A 19914-nucleotide genomic window follows, 5' to 3' on the forward strand; every position below is an offset into this window, starting at 1 on the left:
ACCTGGCCACCTAGCGGTTTAGTGTTCGCACTGTTATGCGAGCGGTGCTCATGTTCAGGGGTGGGCGCTTTACAGCGCACTTCGTAGTGGGCACATGACCTACATTTAATGCATTTCCAGCGTGAATCGAGGTCATGTAGACAGTTCATACAAGACGTGCAAATAAAACGTTAAAATGCGCTGTACCCATTTCACCTGCTGTCAGAGCCGGGATTCGAACACAGTCTCTGGCGCGGAAGTCTTGGAATCCACCACTGAGCCACAGGGGCGGGAATGACGTAAGACAGTTAGCGCGAGCACATAGCAGAGAGGCATGTTCTCATCCAAGAACAGCCGTCATGAGAGATGCAGTTTCAGCGTGGCTGGTTTCCAGGCCGAAACTCACTCATAGTGTCCGTCTGGGTCATGCAGAGAGGTCGAGAGGGCTCTGCATGACGCACAACACAGAGCGAGGCACGTGGGGACTGGCCCGGCATGCGTTCGCTCGTGTCTGTCCGCTCTGGCATCCGTCGCTTCTTTTAGCACGGCTCGATCAAAGGGAGAGAGGGAGCGGGAACCGCGGGGTCGTCTGTGGCGAAAACAGCCAGTCGAGCCTGCAGGGTGGGGAAATCCATGACGTCACACTCAGGGCAGGTGCCCTTAGCGAGTGCAGTTTCCATTTGGTCCCGGCCCAGACAGGAAGCGCAGAGGATGTGACGGTCTCCACCGAACAGAGGGCCTCTGCACAAGGCGCATTTTAGAACGAGGCATTTGCAACAAAGCCTCGGAAATTGCTCTTTTAGAAAAAGTGTGACGCAGCGGCGAACACACTAATGCATTAAAAGGATATAGCGCGCCAGATGGCACAGCAGAACAGCGGGCTGAAGGTGGCGTCCAGTTGAAAAACCAGGAAGCTGGCGTCATCAGAGCTGCAAGGCAGGTGGCTTGTTCCACTGAAGGCTTTTCTACGGTGGCGAAGACTTATCCAGAGATCAGCGAAGTTGGAAGTTCGCTGAAGGAGACAAAATCTGACTACCTTTGGCTGAATGGACCAATATGAAGGCGTGCCATGGCCATGGCGCGAAGCAGCCTGATTGGTTCCGCGTCTGAGCCGCCTCACCATAGGTTCGTGCAGTTACCGCAGCACAGCCAATGACCGTGCTAGCCGCTCATCCGTGTCTGCTGTGCAGCTGCACTGCGTTTTAAAAATTTGGCTTCAATATTCTCGAGTAAAGGAGTTTTCCCATAGCGTAAGCTAGCCTTACGCAATACGAGAGACCTCTCGAAAGGGAACGCCGGTTATGTGTTGCTGTGTCAACTGGGAGAAAAGGGGTTTTAGGTTCTCAAACCTCACATTATGCGCCAGAAAATGCTTAACGTCATGTGAGCGGCCAGTTTGGCATAGTTATGATGGAAATGGAATTACATGTTGTTGTTGCACTGTCTCAGATTTGGTTCAAACCTTATCTATATCAAGAATGTGTCCCAAAACCAAGCCCTGTAAAATATTGATGTTCAAATCCTATGTCTTCATATTTTCAGACCTTGAAAGTTTTACGGGAAACAATATTTGGACATTAATATAATGAAAAGTATTATTCATAGGGAGCCCAAACTTTGCAGGGTGAAAGACAAACATGTCAATATGACTGAACCATTACAAGTTTGTACGGCATGCCCTAGATTTGGAAAAAAGTGTGAAAAGACTGACAGTAGCATAAACTTAGAGCAAAATCTAGGAGGATGCAGCATCTGTTTTCCTGGATTTTGTCTGATTTGACACAGAATGACCCAGCTACATGTCATTTGGCTCAAATACCCCCACTCAGTGCTACTAGACAGTGATACATTTTGAAAAATAAAACCTGTTTTGCTTAAATGTCTGATCTTTCTGCTATTACAAAACACAATTATTTGTTTGTAGCATTATATCTTTTAATGTGATAAAAACACAAAATAATAATTTTGACTATGTATTGGTATGTAATTTACGGTGGTGTAAGGTGCTGGAAAAAGCTTTAAAATGGACCTTGAAAGTTGAAAATTCAAGAATTTGACCTTGGAAAAGGTGTACGAACCCTGACCTGATGTTTTGGTTGATCAGATCACAAGTGGATGACCCTAAATACAGGTGTAAACAGAGTCTGAAATGTTTTGAGCATGTCCACCTTCAACCATTTCCAGAGGTAGTTGAAAACGCATTCCACTGGATTAATTTTGTAGATCCTCTGTGGTCGAATAGCCACAATTCCGCCTACTGATCTAATGCGTAAACATTATGGGAAGCATGCTAACCTGGCAGGATATAACACACACAGTGTTTGCTGTGGTCTTGCAGCTGTCAGAGCAGAAACGAAAGCTGATGCTCTCCGTATGGTTCCCCATCATCTCCAGACGGATTCATTTGTAAATTGCCCAAGCTTATTTTGTCCATTAGATCGAAAGATCTGAAAAAAAAAACGCATAAATGTTTTCCCATACCCTCCCCTCAAAGAAATCAGGACAGAAGTGGACAAAAGAGACAGATTAAAACACCCGGTGTAAAGGGGTATGCGTCTCCCTCGTCTACTTGTGATCCGATCGACCAAAACACATCTAAATTCCAGGTGTAAACAGAGCCTGGCTGGCGCTGCAATTATCCACTAATATAACACAGGCTAATATGAAACAGAACCCAATTACATCCAAAGTGCGATTGCACTAAACGGAATCCAACTAAATGAGCTGCTTAAACTTCCAAGCCTGCCATAAAATATTTTAATACAATACTCACCTGAAAGATTATGTTGCTACATAAAAACTTATGTTATGGGCTACAATGTGTTTTGTGAATGGCAAAAATAGGCTAAGTGCCGAAACTGTCTCAGTTTACACTGATACATTTTCAGAGTATTACTGCTTATCTCTCAATGTAGGGACCTGTAGCCTATATTTGCAAATGACCTGTGTCAGTATGTGTGACTAATTAACTGGCAGCTCGCACCAATTTGCAAAATAGGGGCGGTGCCCTGAAAATGTCATTGATGTTTGTAAGCATGCATGTTACATTGATTTTATTTCAATAAAACACTGACGTGAGGACATCGAGTAAACAACGAGATAATCCTTCCGTCATTATAAATATTTTCTGGTGTACCGAACAGGTCAAGTCAACACAAACCACTTAACTGATGTAGCCTAGTAACAGGCCTATTATATAGCCATCGCTAGTGTGTTGAAATGCAGTGCTTTTTTGCATAAATAAATATAACTTAAGCTTTCAAGCTGATGATTGTTCCCATTTTATTTTTACACTATATTACAGTATAACATTTGGTGATCTACAGAGAATGGTTTTACACCAACCTTCTCAGTTCAAACACTATTACAATCATTAAGATCAATTATAATAAATAAGACAAATATGAAATTAAATAGCCTAAAAATACTGACTCTTTAAGAAACAAATCATTATTGTTGAAATGACATCCAGTGTATTAAGGGAAAACAAATCAAGTAAAAAGAACCTTTACCTTATGCATGTGGATCAAGAATTGCATGTTGTGTTTTACTCATAAAGACAAATTACAAGAAGATTAAAATAAATTATGAAGATGTTTAAAATGGTCCAAATAAAAGAAGTGTCTTTGAAATGATTTCACTATAACCTCTAAAAAAAGAAAATAAACTTGCTGGTAGTGTCATCATAGCTATATCAGATCTAAGATTTCATTCGATATTGTTGATGATTGAAAGCCTCCAGAAAGGGCTTATCGTTCTGCACTTTGGGTATTATCCTTGTTAGAGTGATTATGACCCTCTAGCGGTCAAGTATGGTATTGCAGGCTGAATCAGGAAGTTAGAGTCAAAAGCACATGGTGAAGATTGTTCCAGCTGCAATAATCCTGTTATGTTTCGATTTCTCCTTAGCAAAAACTGCCTGTAAGTGGTTTATACATTTTCTGTTTTACAGTATTTCTAATAATAGATTTGTGCCGATTTCATGTTTATTTAAAACCATATACGAGTGTAAACCTTTGATTTAAATTCTTGAACTGATTGTTTACTGAGACATTATATTTCATTGTAATTAAGCTTTGTTGGTATTTGTACGAGAGACAATTTCACCTTAGTGTATTTTTTGTGCTTATTTTCAGTTTCACTCCTTTGTTCATGTCTTAATGCTCAACAAGAGTCTCTATTAAATGGAGCTAAGAAGCTATATTCTGACTCATATGTTTTTCATGACAGGAGTTTGGCTAGCTGGCTAATTTTACCAGCCATCCCCATGGTGAACTTTTTTATATTGCTTTGAACGTAATTGGAATAATAAATACGTTTAATTTAGACATTCAAAGGTTCTTTTTACTCTATTGCCAGTCTTATTCATTGTGTACACTTGTTTTAAGTGGGGTTTCAATGAATGGAGGTGTTTTTATGCGCTTCCCTCATAGTTCTTAATATCACTAAGAACAACATTCATTCCTGGTGTGATGAAGTTTGAACAGGAGAAGTTGTGTCTAGGAAAGCATGCACTGTTTCTTTTTCGACCGATTGCTCTGTTTGCTGTTCCGATGTACAAGGCTCAGGTCCAGAAATACAGACCAAACTGCCAAAGATCTCTGATGCCACAGGCAGACTGTCCTCTAATACACATTGAATATCAAAGTCCTCCTCAGAAAGAACAACAGGATGATCATTCTTCACAGCCTGTTCTTCTGAACCTTTCAAAGACTGACATCCCCGGCTTGTAATATCTTCATGTTCTTCGGATCCCCTCTCAGCAGGACACACAGGCTTCTCAGAGTCAGAACAAGCAAGGGTTTTACACTGTGTTCTCCCCACAGGCTGGACACTTTCTGCTGGTTTACTGAATTGAGGTGTTTGTGAGAATGAATACGGGCAGGTAAAATAATCATCCTTTTGGTTCAACTCGACTGCCACGGCCAGTCCAGTGTCCTCTGTGACCTCTTCTCCAGTAACAATCTCTTCATCTCCTACTGGAGAGAGATTGATCATCAAAGGTTTAACTTTAAAAAAGAAATAGCAATAACACTGTTGTTATTATTTTTTAAATAGACTTAAGAAATTAGGTAATTTTCCCCTTTTTTCCAGTGAAAAGAGGTGATTTACCTTCAGAAAATGTTTTCGGAATATAATACGAGCAGTTTTATTCACATGAGGTTTGTAATTTTTGGAATGTATTCCAAAATGTACAGTTTAAAACATTGATTTATGTGATTCTGAAGTTTCTGTAAATGTTATTTTCCTATTATGCTTTTTACACTTTTTTTTAACTATGTTGCTGTTTGAGCTTTGAAAAACGACTGCAAATTCAAAGGAAGTTATTCTCTATATCAGTAAACACTGTTTCTGAACTTGATTGTGGTCATACGTACATGTCACAATATTCCTCATTTAACGCGTTGAACTGAAAAAAATTATCGCATGCGTAAAAAATATTTAATGCAATTAATGCAGCATCCGTTTTTTCGTCATTTATCATTCTGTTTTTCTGGCTACCGTTACATTATATGATATAGCTTTTATTCACGCAAATGCTTTTAAACCATTCAAGCGCGATTATAGGCTACTATCTTTATGTTGTTTCTACATTAGTTTGGAGATTAAATGTGATATTATTACAATAAAAAATGTGTAAAACTTTAATGTTAAGTACGATTAATCTCGATTAATTACAGGAACAATTTTAAATTCGGTAATCTTTTTTTAATCGACTGACAGCACTAATATTAAAAAAAACTATTCAATATTACTAAACATTTAGCTTATTAATTTAGCCAACTTAATTATTTAGATTAATTAAACAAATAGTAATAGTAATAATAACTAACAACTCACCCATTGACTCTGGTGTTAGATGTACAGACTGTTCTGTGGTGGACTGGACATGCTGAGAGTCACTCAGGACAATAACAGCTTTCCTTCCTGTAAACAACGTTGGCATCAACAAAATGTACTAATGAACTATTATAAATGATAGCTATATATTTAGGTTAACAACAAGGGTAGATAGAATTAGTTTGAAGAAAAGTGCAGAAAGGTATAAAAGGCAAAAATGATATTGAATAATAAACGTACTCCCTAGTCCAAGAGACACATTGTAGGTGATGCCTCCAGAGAGTTGAGAAGAAAGAGTGGAAAGCAGAAATAGGAGAGCAATTGAGAGTTATTTAAAAATTGTAAATAAGCAAGATAAACTATATTATGTTGCATAGAAGTAAAGTTCTAAACTAAAATTAAACAATCATTAAAGTAAACTGCATAGTATTAGACATGATGTTTACCTGGCAGACTCCACAACCCAGACACCTCTAATGTTTTCAATTTCCTTTCCAGTTCTGCAACCCGGTTACCCAGGATCCTGTTAAAATATACACAAACTATTAGTTAAATTTTAATTTCCTATAAAATAGGTATTCCTAAAAGTAACATTGACTAAGTTATATTTACATATTTGTATATTTACAGTAGGCATATGTGTATGCAGTTATTTTTCTCTTTGTGGATAGTAAAGTGAATTTCAGTCATTCACCTGACTCATACAAGCATGCGTTTCAAATTACTTAGTAGTATTAAGAGATTCTATAAACAACTAAAAAAGATAATTTCCTAAATAATAAACTAGATCCTCTGTGATTTTCAGCACAGAGAATGAGGTGTCATAACATACTTGTTGGTTTGCCGTTGATGCTGAATGACCATGTTCTTCTCATGGATGGTCTCCAGCAGAGCAGTTGCCAGGGACTTCAGGTCACTAATGGACTGTGAAGTGACTGGCAGACTGCAGCCATTCTCCTCAGACAACAACAACTCTTGTACTGGAAACACATGAGCTGGAGCTTAGCTTCTAAGTATCATTCCTTCAAAGAATTGTAAATAAATCAAAGAATACTACTTGTGAAGAACCCAATTGTTACTGTTTGGATTCTATAGAAGTGCTGTGTTGTACCTTGTTTAGCAGAGAGGACACCTGTCAGAGAGCTGCTGTTGGACTTTCCATAGACTTTGCAGTTCTTCTTGCTTTCCAAAGCACTCTGTAATAAAACACATGAGTATATGATATGCTCAACATCAGAATACAGAATGAGTTTACACATATTCCAATTAAAGTGAATCTTTTGTGTTTATATAAATTTGGTTGTGTGTGTAATAAATACCTTATACTTCATGACATTTGCTTTGAGGAGGCTGACTTCCTCCTGAAGCTGCATAAGCCGTTCATGTAGATATCTAAAAAAAAAAAAATAGATATTTTGAAGACTTCAGTATGATATACTGTCAAATTACCCACAACATGATAAGCTAAAATAGCACTATTGATAATGATAATATTTAAACAATGACAAAGCCAACTGGACATGTTACAGAGGTCACATCACTGCCTGTAACATCCCCACCAGACCACTAGAGGTCAGTCTTACCCCAATTCTGATTATGAGTGCAGCAGGGGTGACATACCAGTAATGATGTAGTGTACTTATACTATGCACTTTTCTTTCTTTCTTTCTTTTTTAGTTAAAGTCGTCCATTATCCAGGCCTTTGGAGTGCACTTTTTCTCTTTTTTTGGGAATTTTAGGTACACACTATACATACTACAAGAATTGGGACACAACCAAATTTTTGTCGGCCAAAACCTGGAAACAAGTTAGCATTTTAACACTTCCAATCCTGAAGTCAATGGTTTTTTTAAAAATTGTTTTTTTGGTTAAATGCCTGAAATAAGGTCTTCGGTTAGCACAATTATTATATTTTCTAATTCTATTTTACCATATAAAATATAAGTAATAACCCTTGTGATTCAAAAAAAAAACTTCCACTGTCTAGAAAAAGGCAGTTGCTTACAAGTGGTTAAATGAGACTACAGAGTCTGTCAATCAGAGACATTAAACATCAGGGATACTAGTCCGCCTTCACAATCTCATGCTTAAACTATTCTAACTCAAAAAAATTTTTAAATAAAAACTGGATGAATTGTCAGATGCAGAGTGATTGTGGTGTAGTTTGTTTATAGCCTATGTTTAGGTTTTTGCTTCTGCCAATTGTATTCAGGCTTCAAAATTCAAGTTGTGTTCATTTGTGAAGATTCTCATGGTGAATAAAACATGAGAGAATCATAAAATTTTGTTGAACAAGGAGTTTATTTTCTGCAATAGTCTAAAAGCCAATGCAAAAATCCTATCGGTTTTTGTCAAGGGAACAAGGGTGATGCAAAAAATAAAATATTTCTTGATGGGTGTGGATGTGTTGCAAACTGATGTTATATTTACATATTTGTATATTTACAGTAGGCATATGTGTATGCAGCATGAGTCCAAGTCATTTTTTGTGGACAGTAAATAATTTTCTGTTTTTTTCCAGCTCTCTGCACTGGCATCAGGTGAAACTGGAAGGGTCTATGCACACACTCGCTAGATCGGAAATCCAACATGGCGGCCACATGCAACAAGCGCATAACCTACATGTTTGCAAATTGTGCATTACTAAGTCCTTACTATGTTAGTGAGGTTTTCTACACTTCTGTTAAATAAACTGAATGTCCTGGAAAACTAAATTGCACTCGTTTATGGATTATTTTGGATATTAAATAATACATTTCTATATATGTATGATAATTCTTGTGGGGTGTTTATCTCTTACTACTAATGCTAAATGTGTGTATATCCTGAACATGTCAACACTGACCTGTTCTCCATACAAAGAGCATCTATATCCAGGATGCGGTTCTCATTGCTACCCAAGATGTGGTTAATTTCCAGATTTAGTCTGTGAGCTTTCTCCTGGTAGACATTACGCTCTGCTCTCACATCGTGAAGTTCATCTGTGGCTGCTTTTAAGCTTTGTTCCAGTGCTTCATTCTACAACATCATAGGGTAAGGACACAGAACTATATTACTGTATCTTTGTTTTTGTTTTTTTTAACTCAAATCTATGACAAAAAACTGAGACATGGATATTCTTGAGAATTTAAGGTCCCCTGTGGAGAAAAGCCAGCATTTAATCTTGTTTATATGTGGTGGTTTTAAGATGCTTTAAGACAAACCATGCGCAAATTCATAAGTCAACATCATTGCTGAGCATTTTCTCTTTAAAACTGCAGTGAGCCAAAGACAGTCTCAAAATCACGGTTTGAAATCGCTGGTGTTTCTGACGTCACAAAGCACCTTGTTACCAATCACGTCAATGTGTGATCGTCAGCGAGTGGATCTCTGAGCTGGTTTGAGTGAGTGGAGGCGGGGCTAACTTGCATATTCATAGAACCGCATATATACTAAATGAGGCAAGGGTGTACCTTTTGAGTTACATTCAAGCTATTTTAAGGCATGAATAATTTTTTTCAAGGAAAAAACATTTAAATATGTCATTTTGGCTATCAAAGACAGTTTTAAGCGATAAGTTATTGACTACACGGGGACTTTAAGTTTGATTTGAACCCAAAACGTGCAGAATGCCAAAGGCAATGCACCTGTTCTCGAGCTTTCTCTAACTGCTGAACAAGATCTTCTCTCTCATGGGCTGGAAAGTGACGAGCCCCCACCTCTTCGTCCCCTAGACGCTGCTTTGCAATGGTCATCCTCAGCAGCTGTGTGATGAAAAGACTGCATATTATCTATGCTATACCACAATATATGGACTGTGGTCTAAATGTTGAAACCTGCGAGCATGCGACTACTCATTTGACTTTGAAAACATCTGCATATGATTTAGTCATGCAAAGAAATGACCTGACCTGTGTGTGTGTGCAAAGCCCATACCTTGTTATCACCCTGCACTTCTGCTAAACGTTGGTTCAGTTCTTTCACCTCGTCAACCAGCTGTTTGTTCTGTTCTCTCGAGTCTCTCAGTAACTGCGCCAGATTCACCTGTGGCAAACACAGGTCGAACAACACATTTGATTTTTCAACACGTAATCCATCAAAATTCCATTTATTTGAATAACATCAGATGAAAGTCATGAATACTGCTGGGTTGACTACTTCACTAAGTATATGTTTTGTTAACATAAAATTCAGTTGTATACATAAGGTATCTTTACAGAGATAAGTTAAGGCTGCTCTGTGCCTGCTCAAAATTCTGTGTAAAGATGCAATGCTGCATAAAAGCCAAGCTTTAAAGGTGCTCTAAGCGATGTCATGTGTTTTTTAGGCCAAAACATTTTTTGTCACATACAGCAAACATCTCCTCACTATCCGCTAGCTGCCTGTCCCCTGAACACACTGTAAAAAAACACGGTCTCTGCAGACACCCCAGGCTCCACAAACGGCAACAAAAACAAACTGGGCTAACCCGCACCACGAAACATAACAAACTGTTCCAGCCAATAACCGACTAGAAGGATTTGGGGGGTTGGTGCGCGGATGAGGAGGAGGGAGGGTCTAGCTAGCCTCTGTTTTGTTTGACAATACTTCGAACGTCAACAAGAAGTGATGTCACCTAATATCGCTTAGAGCACCTTTAATGATATCTGCTCTGATCTAACCTAGCATCAAAGCATACAGCTGGAATTGCTGTATAAATGCATTTATGCACCGCTGAGCAGCTAAAAGGTCTGTGTAAAGACACTTAAATGCCAATTCAGAATTAATTAATTAATTAAATTCAGCATAAAAGCATCTAAGAGAGGATATATGTATTTAGACATGTTTAAATAGATGATAATAACAAACATACCTGCTTTCTTTTTTCAGGAGGCAGAGAGGGGTCACCATCCTATAAATGAAAAAATAAAATAAAAAAGTTCATATAAATACAAAGTTCTGTCATGAACTCTAGATGGCGCAGGCTGATATTTCCTTAACTAAATTTGCTTGCAATCACGTCAGTAGCTGGGTTTCCATCCAAACATGAAGCGAATTTTATCAAAGTTCACAAAAAAAAAACTTTTCAATCAAGTTGTTCAAGCAGAGAGTGGTGGTATTGGTACCTAGTAACCAACAGTAAATTAAATACCATCAGCGGAAACAGCTAATTAGTCATGCAGGTTTAATGTTCACTGTCAGAATTTATTAAGCAAATGAGTTTCCATCTCCCATTATTCGCATTAACTCTTTCGCACAAGTCAAAAACCACCTCATGCGAGCGTAAATCCTTTTTTTGCGAATGAAGGGATTTCCCCCCCCCCTCGAAATATGGCTTTTCCATCACTCGTTTATAATGCGATACTTCTAAATGCGCATAAAAACAGGGTGATGGAAACAAATTCTCTAAAAGGCACAGATGATTGGTTCTAGTCGTATCAGTAGCCAATAAGCTTGCTGCTTAACCTTTAAATACTTGGTCAGCATTTGCTATAGCAGTGCAGCATGCTTTCAGAAACCCTCCAAACACTCATGACAGAGTTGTCATGACAGAAATACGCTTCATCATAATGACAATATATATAAATTGCAAAAAAATGTATGTCTTCTAATTCATACTTCTACATGTTTGTTTAATCAATTTAGAATAGAATAGAATAGAATAGAATAAAATAGAATATAATACATACTATGAGCTCTCTGTACTTTTTCTTCAGCCCTTGGTGGCGCTCACGGAGCTGGTTTGCCATCAATTTGAACTGATCCCTTTCCTGCTGGCAGGTGTCCAGTTCTTTTGATAAGATCAGCAGTGCCTCCTTCTTACTCTCCAGTTTTCTCTTGCATACCAGGAACTAGGCACAGAACGAAAACAATGGGGTATTTAATGCTCCAATTCAATGCATTAGTCACCATTGCCAGAAAAGACAATGATCAAAGTGGGATTTTGCACTGTTTATAGTATTTTTCAACAAAATTACCTGAGCTTTGATTTAGATGTTTCAGGAACTGCAGGTTCTTTAATAACAATTTAATGTAGTTAGATGCTCTGATGTTACTTTTTAAAGTATCAAACAGTTACTGGTTGAATTAATGGTCGATAGTCATTAATGGCCTTCAACAAAACGGCCCCGTGACTTAATAATTTTAAAATGATTAATTAATTGAGTCACGGGACCCCCTTGGAAGTTTTGTTGAAGGAAATTAATGGCCTGTTATAAAGGACTAATTAAGTCCTACCTTTAAATAAAAAATAAAAAAATAAAAAACATTGTGGTCAACCAATCCTTTGAAATTAGGCTATGCATCATATGTTCTGAAAGCAACCTCTCCTAAATTTTGTGCGTGTATGATGATTTGTGTAGCCTAAGGAGATTTCATATCACCCTGTAGGCCTAATAGTGCAACATTGCAGTTTAAAATCATTACTTTCAATATTTGCTTCATTTGCATGCCAGGTCTACCCTGAATTCAGCGCCGTTCATGGATCTTGACGAGAAGAGGAAAGAGGATAAAGATTTAAGTTAATCCCTCCACTGATCATGTTGTGTCAGACCTTACGTAGGCTATTTAATTTATTATTATGCAAGACATTTAAAGATGTAACGAGAACACTACCTACTATTCGATAAGAGGAACAAGCGGTCTCAAGAGAATATGAAAATAACGTTACAGGTACAGTAAAAGTGCTTTTATGTCTCTGTACATCAGCAAATCGTATTTTGCAAATCAAGCTATTAAATGTTACACACGACAAGTCGGTAAATTCATTGAAAACCATATTATATGGTTAATTTAAGCATCCTCTATACAGTGCAATGCTGATGATAGTATGATTCATAGAGTGCAGGGGAGCGTGAGGCATCAATATGTCTGCGTTTCCTACCTCATTCACCAGTCCCTGCCAATCACTTTCGCTTCTTCTGGAAGGATTCATCTTCGGTTAGAGAATATTCTTCTAAAAAAATCTGTCACTAACAACAACTGTCACGTCCTAAGCATCTATTGCGACGAGGATGACACGATTGCATATTTCAGGTTTCATCAATATCACGTACATCATTTCCGGCTGGGAAGATGTGCCAACAGTATGGCAGCGTACGTGCCCTTTAAGGACGCGATTCACATGAAGTGCAGTCTAAAGGCGGGCATACACTGTGCGATGTTTGTGCGATTTCAGCAAGGTATCTACTCACACTGAACGAGTAGATCGCATGCGATTTAAAGCCAAAGCTCAGGATTTATGTGCTCACACTATACGGTCTGATCATCGAGCTGCGACTTTACTGCTCACTTTACTGCTACGTACGTGTGAAATATGTGCGATAAACCCCCGTGCTGGGTTGGTAGACGATATCATGTATCCAGAGATATTGTCAAAACAAGCATCAGTTTTCAATATCAAGATGATTTAGCACTTCCAATTTATGTATTAAATTATTATTAGTAGGCTATTATTGTATTAGGGAAGGCTAATTTTATTATTAAATTGATCTGCTATTATAATTAATTTGCCACGCAATAATTTCACAGCACATCGCCGCAATGCGCTGTGAGGATAATAAAATATTACATAGAAGCTTACTCCTAGAGGAATAATAATAATATAATTATATGCCTATAATTCATTATAATCGACCTAAATGTTTTAGACAATTTTCAATGAGAATCCTCTTTGAAAATTGTCTAAAACATTTAGATCGATTAGGCTACAATGAATTATAGGCATATAATTATATTAACAGTCTATAATATGTCCGAACACTGCAATAATTAGTCATCAATGAAAATTAAAAACAGGTTTATTTCAAAAACATTGTTTAACAAATTAATAAAAGAGGCACGGTGCTACATCGCAGTTTGAACTACAGAACTTAAAGAGTTCCCTCTTTTCGTTTTTTTTTTCCTGCAGATTGAAATGTTTAAAATCTGTTTTCGCGCAGGCGCAGTGAGGGATAAAACACTGAGTTTAGGGTAATCGGTTCGTAGCTCTGCTTCAACTGTGCGATATAGTCACGAGGAGCGACCAAAATTTCTGACATGCCACAAATTCATCCGACCATCCGATTGCCTGTCGGGAGAGGTTAATCGCCTCTCGTTTCCCCTTGTATAGCTACTGCACGAAAACTGCACGACAAACGACGCACGACAAAGCTGAAAATCGGCCCAACCCGAAAAAGAGTCGCACGAGTCAGAATTCGGCTCAAAATCGGACGAAATTCGCACAATGTATGCCTGCCTGGTGAAGTTACTGCTGTTTTGCTGCATAAGCAACCTGTAACGAATTTTACATAATGTTGTAACTTGTAAATGATTATAATTATCTAAGCCATATTAATTTGTTCTTTCTGTTGTAGCCTATTGTTTTGCGATGACCAAATTTGTCTCCTCTTAAAGGGATAAGTTGAAAAATAAAAATTCTGTCATACTCACCCTCGTCGTTCCAAACCCGTTTAAATGGATAGTTCACCCAAAAATGAAAATTCCATCATTAATTAGGCTACTCACCCTCGACGTTCAAAACTCGTAAGACTTTCGTTCATCTTCGGAACAAAAATTAAGATCTTTTTTGATGAAATCTGGGACATTTCTGTCCTTCCGTTGACAGCCTACACAACTAGCCTACTTTGACGCTTCAAAAAGTTCATAAAGACAGTAAAACTAATCCATATGAATTGAGTGGTTTAGTCAGACTTTTTTTCTTAGAGACACGATTCAAACATTCATCAATTTACACATCAGCTGTGGTAAACGGAAGCTCAAGCATATTTGCTTGACGTGCGAAAACTGGCCCTAATTCTCGTGTGTAACAGCATGCATGTTTGAGATTCCGGCAGAACCAATGAGGTTAATTATCGTGTGTTACGCAGCACATTTGAGCTTCTGCGAGAACCAGTGAGGTTTGTTCTTGCTTGTCAAGCAGGGGCCTGTTTCAATAAGGAGGTTCAACCAACTCTGAGTTAAAACTGGAACTCTGAGTTTACTTACCCTGAGATGAGAAACTCTGAGTTTTCGGTTTCAGAACAGCTGCAATGAGTAAGTTCAATCAACTCTAAGTTGACTGACTCTGAGTTAACCGCGTGCACCACAACTATAAAAAGCCATTATCAATGGAGCGCAGATATTATGAGTCACCATGGTAAAAGCGCCAAGCAGACAAAAAGAGGTCTGCATATTTTTCACCAGCAGTACGTAAACTTTTTTTTTTAAGCAACAGGGCAGCAGCGGCGATCGAGAGAGTTAGTTTGGGAGAAAATAGTTGCTCGAGTCAATGCGTACGTTTACATTTTAATTACTGTTATACAGTGTTGGGTGTAATTACCAAGTAATCTAAATACTGTAATTTAATTAAAGGGATTACTCTTAATTCTTCTGTAATACAAAGTAAAATATGATGTCATTGCATTAAATACTGCATAGACTATAGAACAATTCTGTATAAAACAATAGTGGATTTAACATTTTTAAAAGGTACATTTTTAATGTAACCTTCTCTCTCTACACTCTGATCAATTCAAGAATAATTCATGCAATTGTATATTGTTAATTTGAAAGCATTAAAAGTGCAGTTTATTGTCTCTTTTTGTATTGTTCAAGTGGTTGAGGATGATATGAGATTTATAAAGTAATTAGTAATAAGTAGACCAATACTTTCTGGAGATAGTAATTATTACATTAATCTAATTACACTGGTTGAAGATGTCATTTGTAGTTAGTAATTAATAACTATTTTAGATTAACTTACCCAACTGTTATAATATCAGAGAAGAAACTGGAAGAACAGTATGTTATTCAACCTAATTTTGATTTTCAGGTGCAATCCTGCAGGCATTAAAAGAACATGGCAGCAGCTGAAAATGAAATATAAAAAAATAATTCAATCAGGTAAGGCTTGAGCATATCATGGATGTAGGCTACCTGACTTTACAAACATTTGACATATTAAATAACTAAATAGCATCCAGTGTCTTGCAGTGCAGCAACATTTTTGACATGGGTCTAATTAACACAATTAAATGTACATTCTCATTTGGCTTCTACTCAGCCAACAGAAAGAAGGAAGAGACTCGCAAAGATGGAGATGCAGAGGAGATGAAGATGGAGATGCAGAGGAGATGGAGATGAAGAGGAGATGGAGATGAAGAGGAGATGGAGATGCAGAGGATATGAAGATGCAGAGGAGATGCAGATGCAGAGGAGATGGAGATGAAGAGGAGATGGAGATGCAGAGGAGATGGAGATGAAGAGGAGATGGAGATGCAGAGGAGATGAAGATGCAGAGGAGATGGAGATGAAGATGCAGATGGAGATGCAGAGGAGATGGAGATGCAGAGGAGATGGAGATGCAGAGGAGATGCAGATGGAGATGCAGAGGAGATGGAGATGCAGAGGAGATGGAGATCCAGAGGAGATGGAGATGCAGAGGAGATGAAGATGGAGATGCAGAGGAGATGGAGATGAAGATGCAGAGGAGATGGAGATGCAGAGGAGATGGAGATGCAGAGGAGATGCAGATGGAGATGCAGAGGAGATGGAGATGCAGAGGAGATGGAGATGCAGAGGAGATGGAGATGCAGAGGAGATGGAGATGAAGATGCAGATGGAGATGAAGATGCAGATGGAGATGCAGAGGAGATGGAGATGCAGAGGAGATGGAGATGCAGAGGAGATGGAGATGAAGATGCAGATGGAGATGCAGAGGAGATGGAGATGAAGAGGAGATGGAGATGCAGAGGAGATGGAGATGGAGATGAAGATGCAGATGGAGATGCAGATGCAGATGGAGATGCAGAGGAGATGGAGATGCAGAGGAGATGGAGATGCAGAGGAGATGGAGATGAAGATGCAGATGGAGATGAAGATGCAGATGGAGATGCAGAGGAGATGGAGATGCAGAGGAGATGGAGATGCAGAGGAGATGGAGATGAAGATGCAGATGGAGATGCAGAGGAGATGGAGATGAAGAGGAGATGGAGATGCAGAGGAGATGAAGATGAAGATGGAGATGCAGAGGAGATGAAGATGAAGATGGAGATGCAGAGGAGATGAAGATGAAGATGGAGATGCAGAGGAGATGAAGATGGAGATGCAGAGGAGATGGAGATGCAGAGGAGATGAAGATGCAGAGGAGATGGAGATGAAGATGCAGATGGAGATGCAGAGGAGATGGAGATGCAGACGAGATGGAGATGAAGATGCAGATGGAGATGAAGAGGAGATGGAGATGAAGAGGAGATGGAGATGAAGATGCAGATGGAGATGAAGAGGAGATGGAGATGGCCCTGAGCCTGAATGCTGGAAGGCCAATGGCTGAGGGAATTCCTGGAGGGACTTCATCAGAGCCAGTCACTCCCAAAGATTCAAGTGCCTTCATAAAATGTAAGAGGTCTACATATGTGTTATTTTTTATATAGGCTGTTTTTGATATTTCCATATATTTTACTTTGGGTTGGGTTTTTTGTTGCTCCCAATAGATTCTGATGGTAATATCTGTCTTTTGGAGCCTCCTGTCCCAACAGAAACCCAGGCAGTTGTACAGCAGAATACACCAGAAATTATACTCAATACACCAGAAATTATGACAAATAGTATTATAAAATGTGCTCAACCAAATGCTCATCTTCACAGGACGATGGGGATGAAGTAACAGTTTCTGCTGCCACAGAGAGGCCTACAGAGGAAATGTTAATATTATGTGTCTACACATCAAACAATCTACACATTCACATTTCTTCACATTATTTATGTGGAGTAGCCTATATAATCTAAGTTTATATTTAAGTATAAACGGATATTCTTATCTCTCCCCCGTCCCCAGAGTGTGGAAGAACAGTAGGAGGAAGGTCCCTGAACTTCTGGTGCACAGATGAACACATTTCAGTGATTTTTTGTAGTTTTTCACAGTTTAATTCTGTAGAATTTGTTTAGAAACTACATGATGTAACTCTAATATACTGTATATTACAGTTGCCAGTAATATAGACTTCATCTGATTAAAAAACTTGGGTGAAAAAAACAGCAATGAATAAATGTACCGAAAGAATGAATGAGGTGTTTAAACAGCGCTTCCTCTTTAAAAAAGGGGAGGAGACCGAAATAAACTCTGGGTTTATGGAAGTAAACCTGCTCCCGACCAGGTTAGGTTCACAGAGTAAGTTACCATGGTAACTGACTCTGAGCATAAGTTACCTCTCTTTCAGAAACGGGCTTGACTTACCCTGCTCTCTCAGGTTTGACTTAACTCCCATTCTGAAACAGAAAACCCAGTGTTTCCCTCATTTCAGGGTTAACATACTCAGAGTTCTCACTTAACCTCCTTTCTGAAACAGGCCCCAGGTTCGGTGATCTTCTGTTTATGTTTGCTGATCAATGTTTATATGTGAATAAAACCCTTAAAGGGCAACTAAACCCTAAACCAACCTTTTTTTAGTTAATAAACTGTAAGAATGGGGCTTTATTAGTACTGTTCATTGATTCGAGTAACTTTTTTGACATTTGTGTATAAAGTGTTTTAATCAAGGGGGTAATCCATCAGCCGGAAGTTGAAGCTGCCTCCGGGGGCCGCCATTGTAGCTGGCTATCACCTGCTGTTAGCATCCCATTGACTCCCATTCATTTTGGCGTCACTTTGACAGCGAATAACTTTACATCTGAGGTGTCCAAAGACTCCATTTGTCCATTATTTATTTCTAAAGAAACACGACAATGTATAAAAGGCTCCATTACTTTGTATCTTACGTTATGGCCCCGTAGAAGCCATTCTTGTAAAAATAGGCTAAAAATTGCGTCATAACCACCCGACTTTATGTCGCACAATAGAGACATTACCGTATAGACAGGAGGAGAAGCTCGCACAGTCTCGCAGGCAGTCTTTTACTGTCTAAAGTCAGCCCATGGCATAGATGGAGTCCATAAAAGCAACGCGACAAAATATTTAAACAACGTTTTTGAGGAATTGGAAATAATTCGATATGTGGCAAGTGAATACATATGAAGTAACATTTATCCACGAACTTTAAATTATTTATCTACTACTACACCTACGGGGGATGGGGAAATTAATTATCAGGAAATTATACAGGCAATGGAAGAAGAAGAAAAACATCTCAATGTCTATCGCGGTTAACGTTGTTCCTTTATTTATTTACACATCTACGCTTGAAGATGAATGTGATCCCGTTCGGAAGCCATATGTACAAAATGCCTACATAACGTGAAATAAAGAAAAACGGTTTTGTTCAAGTGTTTGTGACCGTGATTTATTAGCCAAAACTACATGATTTTACACCTAGCTCACAATTCTTTATATATTGGAATATTATATGGTCATGTAATATTGAATGGATACGAAAATGACTCGAGGGGACATTACTATATGGTTCCTGGGCTCATACTAAGAAGTATTTTTTGGATGGGTTATTATTCTGTTTGATGTAGAAGGAAACGAAAAAGAAGGGAAAAAATTATTTGCATATGTGCCTATATTTGAATCATTTTTAATAATTTTGGAAGATTGTGCTGTAGCCTACATGCATTTATTTATCTGTTATGTTTGATTGTATTATGTGTGTGTGTGTGTGTGTGTGTGTGTACTAGCCAAATTTTTAAATCTAATAGATATATACATAAACATGTTCAAAATAAACTAAACTAACTAACTAAAATTACTAGAACTGCAGATAGGCTACTCAAACGATTACAATCCTAAAGTAGGCTATTTTAAAGTCGATTTTAGCCACTTCTTTTATCATGTCATATTGTAATTATATAGCGTAATATGTTATATTAAATTAATTATTATAACCACGTCCATGGGGCTGCTTTGACAGGGTCAACCACACACACCCACACTACTCTTAAAATGTTACTGTTATTAAACTGCACATATCTGTCTATATTGTTCATACTGCATACCCATGTGTTCTGCTCATAATGCTACTGTTAATACACTTCAAATATCCTTGGCACAGCTACTAGAAGATTTACAACTGTCAGTCAGGTTGCTCACGTGACATCTACGTCATCAAGCTCAGTTTGAGCCTGCGCAGAACGCTTGGCTATCAGGAAGTGAGTGCCCATGTTTGGCTTCAACTCTCTCCGTTGAAAACAACGGGGTCGCTGTGTCCATTTCTTTTACTG

General features: G+C 38.4%; 2 protein-coding genes and 2 long non-coding RNA genes across 8 annotated transcripts; 3 read left to right on the forward strand and 1 right to left on the reverse strand.

Annotated features, from left to right (window-relative positions):
- Positions 1-3244: 3244 nt before the first annotated feature.
- Positions 3245-14418, reverse strand: ccdc149b (coiled-coil domain containing 149b). 5 transcript variants are annotated; one of them, XM_077246604.1, is made up of 13 exons: positions 14284-14418; positions 11469-11630; positions 10652-10690; positions 9736-9843; positions 9447-9563; positions 8666-8838; positions 7140-7212; positions 6932-7016; positions 6653-6800; positions 6267-6343; positions 6061-6093; positions 5821-5907; positions 3245-4958 (listed from the first exon to the last, which is right to left on the reverse strand). In XM_077246604.1, the coding sequence occupies exons 2-13, from the start codon at positions 11526-11528 to the stop codon at positions 4438-4440; spliced, it is 1521 nt and encodes a 506-aa protein (XP_077102719.1). In that variant the 5' UTR covers positions 11529-11630; positions 14284-14418; the 3' UTR covers positions 3245-4437. The 5 variants fall into 5 exon arrangements, with proteins under 5 accessions (XP_077102719.1, XP_077102715.1, XP_077102716.1 ...); XM_077246600.1 differs by lacking the exon at positions 14284-14418 and adding an exon at positions 12662-12859; XM_077246601.1 differs by lacking the exon at positions 14284-14418 and adding an exon at positions 12662-12848 and having other exon boundaries at positions 3245-4955.
- Positions 3802-7115, forward strand: LOC143753828 (uncharacterized). Its single transcript, XR_013207818.1, has 2 exons — positions 3802-3900; positions 4116-7115. It is a non-coding gene; the product is annotated as an uncharacterized LOC143753828 (long non-coding RNA).
- On the forward strand, positions 7412-8534 carry LOC143753829 (uncharacterized). Its single transcript, XR_013207819.1, has 2 exons — positions 7412-7442; positions 8342-8534. It is a non-coding gene; the product is annotated as an uncharacterized LOC143753829 (long non-coding RNA).
- A 557-nt stretch (positions 14419-14975) lies between the features above and the next one.
- Positions 14976-18415, forward strand: LOC143753830 (uncharacterized). Its single transcript, XM_077246605.1, has 3 exons — positions 14976-15050; positions 15590-15660; positions 15821-18415. Exon 3 carries the CDS (start codon positions 16267-16269, stop codon positions 16822-16824), a length of 558 nt encoding a protein of 185 aa, XP_077102720.1. The 5' UTR covers positions 14976-15050; positions 15590-15660; positions 15821-16266; the 3' UTR covers positions 16825-18415.
- The last annotated feature ends 1499 nt before the right edge of the window (positions 18416-19914 follow it).

Source organism: Siphateles boraxobius, unplaced genomic scaffold (genome assembly GCF_051911475.1).
Source record: "Siphateles boraxobius isolate OS27281-9 unplaced genomic scaffold, OSU_SipBor_1 29, whole genome shotgun sequence".
Taxonomy (NCBI): domain Eukaryota; kingdom Metazoa; phylum Chordata; class Actinopteri; order Cypriniformes; family Leuciscidae; genus Siphateles; species Siphateles boraxobius.